This window comes from Haliaeetus leucocephalus, unplaced genomic scaffold (genome assembly GCF_000737465.1).
Source record: "Haliaeetus leucocephalus isolate CR32 unplaced genomic scaffold, Haliaeetus_leucocephalus-4.0 Scaffold32, whole genome shotgun sequence".
NCBI classification, from domain to species: domain Eukaryota; kingdom Metazoa; phylum Chordata; class Aves; order Accipitriformes; family Accipitridae; genus Haliaeetus; species Haliaeetus leucocephalus.
The window spans coordinates 494,399-507,680 of NW_010972468.1; the positions used below are offsets into that span (position 1 = coordinate 494,399).

Genomic DNA, 13,282 nt, shown 5'->3' on the forward strand with positions numbered 1-13,282 from the left:
CTCAGTTCAAGTTCTTCAAGAATTCTAAAAAAAAAAAAAAAAGATATTTTTCCCTCTAAGAAAAAGAGAGCCTTCATTTTTTCATTTTGCATTTTATTGTAACTAAAATTCCTGTGTATTTTTAATGAATATTGTCTGTTTTTCCACATTTCAGGGATACCACTGTACAAAGCCTTACCCTACAACCTTCTGTTAAAGATGGTCTTATTATATATGAAGATTCACCACTGGTCAGTAATAACATCTGGATTGTATATTTGTAAATGTTTTTCATTTAAAACAAGTAGTTAGCCATGCTGGCTTTTCAAATAAGAAAATTCTTTGTGATTTGATTACTTTGATGGCATAGTCAGTGAGTGTGGTAACATTTCATTAACTTTGACTGTGGTCACATTTGCCACGTTTGTTGTGCCAAATGTAAATAAGATGATCATCTTGGGAGTCTGCGTGCACAAAATGAATATGGAAAATAATTTAGTATTAACCTGACACATTCTAACTGGCAGAGTGGTATTTTCCTCCTCCTCTTTTGTAGCATCTCAGACCTACCTGCTAAGTTAGACTCCAAACAGCTGTTGCAGCCGTTCTTTAGTTCTTTCAGCTACATGTTGACAGTCTAGATGCAAACTGCTTTGCACTTCTCCGTCAGTGCTCCGATTCATTCTCAGTCACGCTCCTCACTTCCCTCCCTAGCACAGCCCTTTCCATCCCTATCCTGAAGAAACAGAAGCACCCACCTTTCATGTCTCACCTGCCTCCTCTTCTCATAGCTTATTCCTGTTCTGAGTCCCCTTTTTTTGTCTCAGTGCCACCGAGAGTCCCTGCTACTGACTGAGAAATCAGTAATGCATTTCTTGCAGGTTTTTTTCTGGGGTTGTGATGTTTTGATTCTTTTCTCTTCTAGGTAAAAGCAGTGAAGTTCGGACATATTTTGGTAATCGATGAGGCAGACAAAGCACCAACAAATGTCACCTGTGTCTTAAAAACTTTAGTAGAAAGTGGGGAAATGGTTTTGTCAGATGGAAGGCGAATTGTTGCCAGTAAGTAAATATAAAGTGTTCTGATCGTTTACAGTAAAATGTAATCTGTTGCTGGTTTTCAGCAATTACATTACTAAGTAGAGACCCAGAAGAGTCCAAATGGAAAAAATACTTGATGCTAAAAGGTTAACAGTTAGAGAATTCACAGTCATTTTCTTTACTACTTTTGCAATAGCCACAAAGGTTTTCTTGAATTAGCATTCTTGTGAATTTTCCTGAAAAATTAAAAAAACCCCAACCAACAAAACAACAACAACAAAAACCCAAAAAAACTATTGACCTCTGCTTCTCATTCACCATAAGAAATAAAGATCTAGTTGACCAAATTATGATCCTGGTTATGCCCATCTGGACAGTTGGGGTATAATTTGATCAGATCTAGAACTGAAGATGTGAGTTGAATTGTTAAGGGTTCCATCTAATCAAATATTGCATATGCTTATATTATTTAAATATATCCTGCAGCGTGAGAGTATTTTGTAATTTAATGGAATTTAATTCATGTTAATTGCAGGAACTAAATATTTTTCATTATTTTTCAAAGAAAGACCATGTTCGAAATGCCCTCTTGATGTTAGTAGACACTGTACTTTATGTAATGAGTTTCTTTTTAACAATATTGGGAACAATGTTTGAGTGAAGCAATCATTCAGCACTCGCATGGCACGACACTTGAGTTTTGCTCGTCATTATAAACTGTAGTGGGCATTTTTTAAAATATCTTGCTAGTCAATCTCAGTTTTTTAGAGGAGGTAAAAGGATTCCCAAAAACCATGTGCCACTGGAAACATGCTGCAAGGGAACAAGTGGGGCCAGTCTGACTCATTTTGGAGAAACAGTCTTCACATGTGTGAAATCATGTGTGTCTGGCTTCTCACAGATTTTTGTAATAACCAGGAGGAATTTCAGTCCTGTGTTCCCAGATCAGATAATGTCAGACCTATATAAAAACACATTTTATTCACCATTGGCTTCAGCATTTTCGTGGAATTAAATATAAACAGGACAGGTAGTCCCTACCCCAAGAACAGTGATTGCATTTTCATTTAAATGAAACACTGGTTAAATTTTTGTGAAACAAATTATGAAACTTTAAAATGAAACCTAGAATATTCAGAGTTGAATGACATCCTAAGACGCTATCGAGCCTTTTTTTGTAACTGTTCTTCTAATTCTAAGAAGAACATAATTAGATTAGAAGAATTCTTCCTAGAATTAGAATTCTTCTTCTAATCTAATTATGTTCATTTAATTCATTCATCGTCACAAAGCTTAAATATGCAATTAATAACTTTTAATTCTTTTCCAGATCATGCTTATGTAGAGGGGAGAGAAAATGTCATAGTTATTCATCCTGATTTTAGAATGATAGTTCTAGCAAATAGACCTGGATTTCCTTTCTTGGGTAATGACTTTTTTGGCACATTAGGTAAGTGATTCATATTAAATGGTGATCTTTAATAGAATTGATTAATAGAATAACTGTCTTTATTCATTAGATTTCATGAGGAGAAGGGGTCCTTATGCATATTGATATTTTGTTTCACAGAAGACACTCAAGGTGAGATTCAGAAGACAACTAACATGTAAATTTACATATCTTAATAAAAGTGCCTGAACTTGCCCTGAAGTGAACAGCTTAATGTGGTCATCTGTGTTACAACTATTTTGTTTTATGGTATCTGGACAAACACAGAAGACAGGCAAGGTTACAAGAAGTCTTTGTTAATGAGTGTATATTGTATACAAATATAGCAAAAACATGAGCTGTGAGCAGCTTGATTCCTGACATCAATGGTTAACACCACTGCTCACCATTTTTTTCCCCGTATCAAACAAACCACACGCCAGGCGCTGTCCTCTTCAATACAAGAGATGGGGGCTTGATGGATGGTTCTTTTCTCTCCTCTCAGCAGTGGAGTTTACTGTCTTTTTTGGTGTTAGCACTATGCTACCTGCTTCTTAGTCCTCATTAGCCTCTCCATGCACATGGCCATGTGTGATAGGCCTTATTAAAATACGTATATTTGATGAGATACTGAATTCATCTAGTTTCAGGTAAAGCTGTCCAAATTTCACATCAAAGTTTTTCATATCAACAGCAGCCTTATTTCAGAAAGCTCCTGGTAGGTCCTAAAAATCCTGTGTATCAGCAAAGGTTCCCCACAGCTTCATCTCACAGCAAAAGCAAAAATTTATGTTGTATAAGGGCAAGTGATTCATTGGCCTGTATAGTTCAGTCTTAGTCTAAGTGGGCCTCTGGCAAGGCTTTGGCACTCTTACACCAGGGCTATGAACTGAATAGCCCTCCAGACTCCACTGACTCTGTTATCTGTGTTAGCTTAGCTGTTTGTATGCAGGCACCTTAATTTATGTGCTTTCATCTGTTAGTTTTAGCTGTAATGCTTACTCTGCAAGAAATGATAGAATCATAGAATGGTTTGGGTTAGAAGGGACCTTAAAGGTCATCTAGTTCCAACTCCCCTGCCATGGGCAGGGACACTTGCCACTAGGATAATAACGTACTCATAAAAGCAGGTACAAACCTACTTCCATATTGCATGATAGCTTTTATGGTTTTCAGATGTAGTTCCCAGTGAACGGGCATTCCGTGTCAGAGACTCGTTGGCTCTGAATTTCACCCAGCTATGTTGCCTCAAGATGTTTTAGTATAGCCTATTTCTTTTTCATGACCTAATTTTCCTCCTTACATGGGCGCTTTAAACAAAATAGATCATCCTAGCATTATTGCTTTCAGCCCACATGGCAGAGGTTTGGTTTGAGGTTTTGGGGTTCTGTGTTGCTTTTGTTTTTCAAGCATAGGAGCTCTTCTGCTTTTAATTCAAGTCCTTTTTCAGCAGGATCTGATCGTGTTTCTGCAAAGTTTTGTACGACTGTTAAAGGACTCTTTACAAATAAACTCAGTTTTATAGATTATATGATTGGGACCAATATAATGCAAATACATGGAAAGAATGTCTTGCCAAATTTCTTACCATACTTCAAGACAGACAGAGAGAAAAGATAAATCCAGTATTTCCTCTAGACCTCTCAACTGGGTTTGCATTAGGGCATTCCTGCATATCAAGATTTCCGTGCATCCTGTGGTGTTTTAAAAGTGTTCACAAATTGGTCCCATTCAACCTGTTATTCTTTCTTTAAACCTTTTTTCTTTTCTTTTTTTCTGCGTTCATTTGACTTGTGTTTCTTCTTGAAATTCTTCCTCGTGATCACCTTCATTAAAATGACAGGAGAGATCTCCATGTTTCCAGGAGCCTCAGTGTTCTTCATAGCAAGTTTGTCCTTCACATTTTTCAAAGTAGTTTTTGTCTTGTTTTGTTTTAACATGTAGGTACTTAGCATCCTCTTGAGCCATTGCTTTTCCATTTAAGGTGCTGTATGAAACTTAAAGGGGCTGTTGTGATGCTCGCTCTTTATAAATTACTTAACTGTGTGCTGTTTTCTTTTTAGGTGACATTTTTAGTTGCCATGCTGTTGATAATCCCAAACCACAATCTGAACTGGCTATGCTTAGACAGTATGGTCCTGATGTTCCTGAGCCAATTCTTCAGAAACTGGTGGCTGCTTTTGGAGAACTCAGGACCTTAGCTGACCAAGGAATTATCAACTATCCCTATTCAACTAGAGAAGTTGTGAATATTGTAAAACATTTACAGGTACAGTGTGTCAGATTTCATTGAAAGCTTCAATTCACCGCTACTACTTTCTTAATGCCTGAAGGTTTTAGAAAAAGATGCCATTATTGTTCGTGCATTTTTATTTCATTCTTATGAGAAGTTTTGCATTTTGAAGGAATCATCATATTCAGATGTTCAGATAGTCTGAGGGTAAGGATTGCAGATGTACACAGGCGGATATTTGTCAGGCGTTGGAACAGGCTGCCCAGGGAAGTGGTGATGTCACCATCCCTGGAGGTATTCAAAAAACACGTAGACAAGGCACTTCAGGACATGGTTTAGTGGGCAAGGTGGTGGTGGGTTGACGGTTGGACTCTTAAAGGTCTTTTCCAACCTAAATGATTCTATGATTCTATTCTGTGATTCTATGATTTTTTCTGTATGTTTATTTATAGATATTAAAAAAACCCCAAGAGTCTGTTTTTCTACTATGTGAGAAGATATCACATTCATACTGTGAATACAGTATGCAACGTTCATATGAGCCTTCATTATAAAATTCCATATTCAGCATAGAATACTTCCAGGACAGTGCAACTGTTCACTTTATGCTGCTATAAAATTTTTGGTTTTAATCATTTCCTGGGGAAAACAACTTCCTGCTGCATAACAGTAATACATCAGTGGTGGAATTTTTCTGAGGAAAATGTTAGATGGATAACAACTTAGCAAACAGGTACTTCAGATCCATGTTTGCTTCCTACACACATTTTAACTGTGAAATCCTGAATTCTGATTTAATGGTGTTTGGGGTTTTTTTAAACATTACAGTAGAGCCTGACTTCTGCCTTTATAAATTAAAGGATAGTTTTTATCTGAAGTGTTTGAAATATAAAGTATCAATGTTTTTTGAAGTAGCAGTGATTTTATTGTGTTCTGTTTATAATCATAAAATCCATAATTTGTTAATTTGTAGACTATTTCTTGAATTACTGAATCCTAGACTGAAAAAAAGATTAGTGGAAATATTAATGTAATTATTACAATTAGAATATAAGTTCACACAAATTATTTGACCTACTGTTCCTGTGTTTAACACTGCATAGTATAACACAGTTGCGTGACAGTTTTGTGTTTGTGCTCATGAACATATTCACGTATATTCATCCATATACACAGACATTTAGATCCGGCAGGTTAGAATTATCACTTTTAAAAATGTTCAGTTCATCTAGACTTCTGGGTAGGATAGATTTTTGTGCTGTGTGGTCTCTATGGTGCAATAAGGTCCTGAGACAAAGTAAATTTGTGCTACTATGATATCAATAATATAAAGAAAAAATAATGCTGTCTTTATAACTTTGTATGAAGGGTTAACAAAATTCAGACCTAAAAGCTGAGGAATCTGTCCAAATAAACACATAAGCAAAGTAGTTTATTAGGATCCATTACCAGTTGATAGGTATTTGTTTACCAGACTGATACAACATGTACAGCTGGAGTGCATGGAGCTCCGCCTGGGGATGGATGAGGAGCTGATGAAGAGCTTATGGGTCAGGATTAAAGGGAGGGCAGGGACAGGTGACATTATAGTGGGGGTCTGCTACAGGCCACCCCACCAGGAAGACCGAGTGGATAAGGCCCTCTATAGACAGATAGGAGCAGCCTCACGTTCACAACCCCTGGTCCTCGGGGGCGGGGGGGGAATTCAACAACCCCGATATCTGTTGGAGGGACGACACGACAGGGCATAAGCAATCCAGGAGGTGCCTGGAATGTGTTGATGACAGCTTCCTTCTCCAAGTGATAGAGCAGCCAACGAGGAGAGGTGCTATGCTGGACCTTGTCCTCACCAACAAGGAGAGGCTGGTGGGGAATGTGAAGTTTGAGGGCAGCCTTGGCTGCAGTGACCATGAAATGGTGGAGTTCAAGATCCTTCGGGCAGCGAGCAGGGCACACAGCAAGCTCGCTACCCTGGACTTCAGGAGAGCAGACTTTGGCCTCTTCAGGGATCTGCTGAGTACCATGGGATAAAGCCCTGGAGGGAAGAGGGGCCCAAGAGAGCTGGTTAATATTCAAGGATCGCCTCCTCCAAGCTGAGGAGCAATGCATCCCAACAAAGAGGAAGTCAGGCAAAAATGCCTGCATGGATGAACAAGGAGCTCCTGGACAAACTCAAACACAAAAAGGAAGCCTACGGAGAGTGGAAGCAAGGACAGGTAGCCTGGGAGGAATACAGAGAAATTGTCCAAGCGGACAGGGAGCAGGTTAGGAAGGCTAAAGCCCTGGTAGAATTAAATCTGGGCAGGGATGTCAAGGGCAACAAGAAAAGCTTCTATAGGTACATCAGTGATAAAAGGAAGACTAGGGAAAAATGTGGGCTCTCTCTAGAAGGAAACAGGAGACCTGGCTACCCAGGACATGGAGAAGGCTGAGGTACTCAATGACTTTTTGCCTCAGTCTTCACCGGCAAGTGCTCCAGCCACACTGCCCAAGTTGCAGAAAGCAAAGGCAGGGACTGAGAGAATGAAGAACTGCCCACTGTAGGAGAAGGTCAGGTTTGAGACCATCTAAGGAACCTGAAGGTGCACAAGTCCTTGGGACTTGATGAGATGCATCCGCGGATCATGAGGTAACTGGCAGATAAAGTGGCTAAGCCGCTGTCCGTCATATTTGAGAAGTCGTGGCAGTCCGAGGAGGTTCCCAGTGGCTGGAAAAGGGGAAACGTAACCTCTATGTTTAAAAATGAAAAAAAGAAAGACCCAGGGAACTACAGGCCAGTCAGTATCACCTCTGTGCCTGGCAAGATCATGGAGCAGATCTTCCTGGAAACTGTGCTAATGCACATGGAAAATAAGGAGGTGATTGGTGATGGCCAACATGGCTTCACTAAGGGCAAATCATGCCTGACAAATTTGGTGGCCTTCTACAATGGGGATACAGCATTGGTGGATAAGTGAAGGCAACTGATGTCATCTACCTGGACTTTGACACTTTCCTGCACAACGTCCTTGTCTCTAAATTGGAGAGACATGGATTTGATGGATGGACCACTTGGTGGATAAGGAGTTGGCTGGATGGTCGCACTCGAAGAGTTGCCGTCAATGGCTCGATGTCCAAGTGGAGACCAGTGACAAGTGGTGTTCCTCAGAGGTTGTTACTGGGACCAGTGCTGCTTAATACCTTTGTCGGTGACATGGACAGTGGGATTGAGGGCACCCTCAGCAAGTTTGCCAACGACATCAGCTGTGTGGGGCAGTTGACACGCTGGAGGGAAGGGATGTCAACCAGAGGGAACTTGAGAGGCTTGAGAGGTGGGTCCGAGCGAACCTCATGAAGTTCAACAAGGCCAAGTGCAAGGTCCTGCACGTGGGTCAGGGCAATCCCAAGCACAAATACAGGCTGGGCGATGAGTGGATTGAGAGCAGCCCTGAGGAGAAGGACTTGGGGGTATTAGTGGATGAAAAACTGAGCATGAGCCAGCAATGTGTTCTCACGGCCCAGAAAGCCAATCGCATTCTGGGCTGCATCAAAAGAATCATGACCAGCAGGCTGAGGGAGGTGATTCTCCTCCTCTGCTCCACTCTGGTGAGACCCCACCTGCAGTACTGCGTTCAGCTCTGGGGCCCCCAACATAAGAAGGACATGGACCTGTTGGAGCTCTGCTTCTGTCTCCTTCACTTAACCAGATTAGTACGGTCCCTTCAACCTGGACACTGGGCACAGATCAGTGAGGAAGTTTCCTATCTGCTGTTTTCACCTCTTACAATGTTAAATGTAAATATCCAAATAAATTTCCAACATGCAGCTTTGATTTCTTCTGTAACATTTGTTTTCAAGATCCCAGTCTCTTTGAAAGGATGCAACATTTTGTTTACTGTAACTTGTTTTTCAGTCTGAATCATAAAAAGGCTGGGAGTAGCCAAATGTAAACAATGAATATAAACATAATGGTTATTCCAAAGTAAGAAGCTTTTAGGTCTTCAGGTAGAGAAGAAAGAGGAAGGAGGGAAATGAGTCAATAAAATTGCTGGTCGTTAGGAAGGAAGGAGGGAAGTTAGTCATGTTGTTAAACAATTTCCCTTACAGCAGTTCCACAGCCCCACTCTCTTTGTACTATTGTGTTGATTTCTTTCACATAATTTTGGAATTTTTTGTTTCTGTAAAAAAGGTTTGATGTTTTGGAGAAAAATTGGCTGTTGATTACTGTTATCTGAGAGCGCATCTGAGCATTGGGGCTAGTCAGTTAAAATACAGTTTGATTACTGTGGCATCAACATATTATTAGGCACTCTGCACTCTGATTAATTGTGGTATTCAGTGTATAGAATTGTGTCTACAATGTAGTCACAAGAGCACCTTGCCATAAAGGGAAGTAGGGAACCTGTAGCAGTTTAGTTGTAGCTTAGGTGCTGCCTTCCAAGCTAGGTTGCCTCTGTATTAACTTTTTCTTAAGGAAAGGATTTTTTTGGTGAACCTCGAGATACCAAACTAGTTTGAAGACCTGAAACTGCAGGCATAGGGAGAGTTGTCTAATGCAGGTGCCTAACTTGGTTGCTGCAACTATTTCTCTCCACAGATTGTATAGGGAATTTGGGTCTTGCAGCTCTAGATGGGAGGTGACCTGAATATAGGCTTTTTGTCTCGCTCGCCGGCAGTTTTCAGCCTGTGTCAAATCTCAGAAGTATTGATGCTAATAGTGGCTTATGGGCAAGCTGAGAAGCTCTGCTCTTGCTCCGTTGGGTTACGGTATGCTGCCCGTAACTACCGGTGTATGCTATGACTGCTTCTCTGCAATCTAATGTGCTGGTTTTCGTGAGACCTTTTGTATGTTGTTTTGCAGAATCAAGATTCACCTGATGTCCCTGGTAGATGTTAATCAGGCAAGCCACGTTAGTCCAGATAAAAAGGAAATAGCTTTCTTTACTAACTCTGTTGAGTTTGGGAAAGCTGAGGTTTTTCTGATAGGCCTTCTTTCTTGTTTGTACCTGAGATTTGTTTTCTAATAGGAGGCACTAGTATAACTAGTTTTCAAGCAGTAAATGTCTAAGGTACCTTCTGACCCTGAAGTCTACTATTCGTCAGGCTTTTAGGCCTGTTCAGTAAGCTTTTTGTGCTAAGATACTGCTTTTTTTCTGTTCAGCCTAATCTCGAAAGGAAACTAGGCGTATCAAATCACAGTTTGTATCCCTTTCTCACCTTGCTGCCAAATGCACATCAATGATAACCTTTTACCTTTTTGGCCAACCACAGTGAATCTCAGTTACCAGTTTTCAGAGATAATTAGGTTTCTGCTGGTTTAATCAAAATCAATGGCTATGTGACAGAGAGGAACAGATTGAAATTAGAGTCCCTGTGAATGAAAACGCAGGCGTTGAAGTCGTCTGTTTTGCTTGGCCGTAGACGATGCCCACCAAAGACCCGAGCAATGGTTAATCAATTAGTATGCCTGTGGCTCGGGATGAGCCATAGACGGGGTGCTTCTCTCCCTGCTGACAGGACAACCGAGGAGACACAGGGAGAGATGGCAGCATTAAGTGAAAAGGCATTGGGGATACGGGGGGAAGCCAAGGGCACGGAGGAATGAGCGGGTAGGGAGAGATCTTGGGGGCGAGGTGGGCCTTTGGGGTGGTGCGGGCATCTGACGGCACTCGAATGTGTAGGGAAGTGAGTGGTAGTGAGAACACAAGGTAGAAGACTAAAACAAAAATCTGGACCCGTTATAGGCTGGATACCAGATCATTTGTCACTTTGTTTTCAGGGTAGTGCTAGAAGTACGGTAGACCTCAATGTGTATAGCATATTGTAATTAAGATTCTGTATTTATACTAGGAAACTACTGTTTTGCTGATAGCTTTTAAGCAGACTGTAGCAATACATGTACTTATGGAAAGCTAGATCCATAAAAATACGGATTTTTCACCAAGCAGAATTCTGTCATAACTCTCTATCAAATAAAGCATTACATATATAAATATAAATTTTTTAAAAGCACAACCTATATTACTTACTATTTTAAGGAATAGCCAAGATCTAAGCTGTGAAAATACTCCAAGGTACACACAGAGGTGTTACTTTTAAGGGCAAGAATCAATGAATGAGAACCAGACAGACTGATGAGAGATCAATATTTTCTCCAGTAATCTGATTTTAAAAATCAATAGAAACCAAATGATATTTTTTAAATGTTCAACTCAAATGTTCAATTTTTTTTTTTTTTTGCCTTCTAGTGAACTGTCATTGCCTTTCTTCAGCAAGCAGTTGTCCAGGCAGTTATTAAAAAGTGGTTGGATTTGTTCTGATTGAAACAAGAGAGTTGTGATTTTTTTTTTTTTAATAACTGAAGAGGGCCTTTTGACAAGTGGCTTGTGTTCAGAACAGGTTTTATTGACAGCAGCAATCAGTTGTACCTGAGGAAATAAATTTTTTATTATGTCCTACTGACACAAGAGGCATGGAACTATTGAGGCACTTCATTGAGGAGAAGGGTATCGATGTCAGAAGTTACGCAATGATTCAGAAAACCATAGACATACTTGGAGGCTACTAGTGAACACCAGATATTTGATGCACTTGACCAAGGTTTTTGCAGTATCTAGTGCAGGGCAGGTAAAAGAGCAGGTCATGAATGAACAAGATAGCTTGGTGCCAGTTTGTTGTGCTTCGCAGTGAGAAGGGAATAACACAGAAAATGCAGTATTCATTGTCATAAATGCTCTAAAATAATTACTTAAGGAAAGGGTTTCGTTATGTAGAGTATGCACAATTCTGGACATGTTTTGTTCTTGTTATCAAAAGACACGCTTGAAGACAGAATGAGATAGGATCCTGCACACTGAGTACTAAGCAGCTTTACATGTTTTTAAACTATGATGTACATTTTTATAAGTCTGTGGCCCTTTTTTTTTTTTTCCCCACAGTGTGATATTCACCTTGACTCCAAGGTGTAATTTACATTATAGAAGTTAGTACTTTCACTACTAAGCATTGTCACAAACTTTTTGCATTTACATTACATGTGAAATGTTTATGCAGTCTTTAGTTAGAATAGCTGTTGGGAGAAATTGTATTTTTAGTACCTGTTTCGTTTAGTAAGGAGTGGACATTGTAACCAGGATGGTACGGGCTGTAGGACAACTTTATATTATCCCACAATAACTTGTATTTTGCTAAGCTGTAATAATGCAGAACTTCTAATCGGTTCCTCATGGACAGGTTTAAAAAGCAGGACATAGTTTAGCATGCTTTTATACCAACACTAGTACTGAAATATTCTGTGGCATGTATACCACAGATTTAAAAAAGGGTTGTACAAGCCTATTTCTAGCAGTGGTATTCCATTCTACCACAGTAAATAGCTAATTTTAGTATTACTTGTGTCACAGGTATTTTAATTCAGAGATTAGGTATTTATTAAGTTGGGAAAATCCATCATGACCTAAAGTAATTTTTAGTAAGCAAGCGGTGTATCTTCTGCTTTTCTATATTCAACATTAAGAATCGGAATTCTTAAATGAATTGTGTAGTTGAATTAAACAAATATATGTATTTGTGTCAGATCTTCACAGTTAGCAGAAAGAAGTTCCAAATTTAAAAAATACAGGCTATATTTAATTATATGTTCCAATGATTACACCACCTTATTATGTGTATAATGAAAACAGTTATTTAAAAAATTAGTGTTGTTGAGTGTTTAAATAATTGCCTCCTGTTTGTTTGTTTAATTCAGGTTTAATGTCAGTAACTTCATTCTGACTTGAAGCAATGTACCTTCTTTATTCTGGAAACTAAAAAAAAGATTACTTGAGCACTTGTCTAAGTTGAGCAATGTTACTGTTATAACTATTAATTTTAAAATTATTTACCAATATGCTGTTACTTAACAGATATTCAGTAAATGAAATTTGGGGGTCTCTGTTTCTTCACAGAAATTTCCAACTGAAGGACTGGCAAATGTTGTTCGAAACGTATTTGACTTTGACTCCTACAACAATGAAATGCGTGAAATTTTAATCAGCACTTTGCACAAATATGGAATACCTATTGGAGCAAAACCGACCAATGTACAGCTGGCCAAGGAGTAAGAATAACATAAGATATATATTAAGAAGACAGATCTCTCATGATAACTTTTTTATAGTGTGTTATCTTGCTGCTAACTGATTTAAAAACAACCTGGAATACTTGAAGTCAATTCTTCTCTGCTTCAAATTTATATTCCTCCAAATAAGTTACAACAATATAAATTACTTTACAACAGAGTATTTGCTTATTACTAATAATTCACCTTTAATGTCCATGTACATATTGATAGCTTGTATGGCAAACAGATATATATTAATAAAGGGAAATACTTGTTTCTTCTCCTGTGTTTTTAATTGAATTGCAACACATTTCTGTCCTGTTATTTATCACCTAAATTGGTAGCAAAAAAACTAAGCTGTCTTCAGTGGTGGTGGGATTTTGTCTTCAATACTTACAAAAGGCTCTACAAAAATACTTCTGCAGAATAGGGCAATGCATGTAAGCTCTAAGAACCATTTTTGTATGTGTCTGTATATCACTATTATTCTTTAATTATGTTACCAGTTGACATATTACTCC

The 13,282-nt window shown here is 39.0% G+C and overlaps 1 protein-coding gene across 1 annotated transcript in view; it reads left to right on the plus strand.

Annotated features, from left to right (window-relative positions):
- The window catches only part of VWA8 (von Willebrand factor A domain containing 8), a 101,664-nt gene extending 88,624 nt beyond the window's left edge, over positions 1-13,040 (plus strand). Inside the window, exons 21-25 of the mRNA XM_010576497.1 lie at positions 155-230; positions 905-1,040; positions 2,350-2,469; positions 4,512-4,717; positions 12,607-13,040. Coding sequence (XP_010574799.1) covers positions 155-230; positions 905-1,040; positions 2,350-2,469; positions 4,512-4,717; positions 12,607-12,762 — 694 coding nt within the window. The 3' untranslated portion in view covers positions 12,763-13,040. The remainder of the gene's footprint in view (positions 1-154; positions 231-904; positions 1,041-2,349; positions 2,470-4,511; positions 4,718-12,606) is intronic.
- The last annotated feature ends 242 nt before the right edge of the window (positions 13,041-13,282 follow it).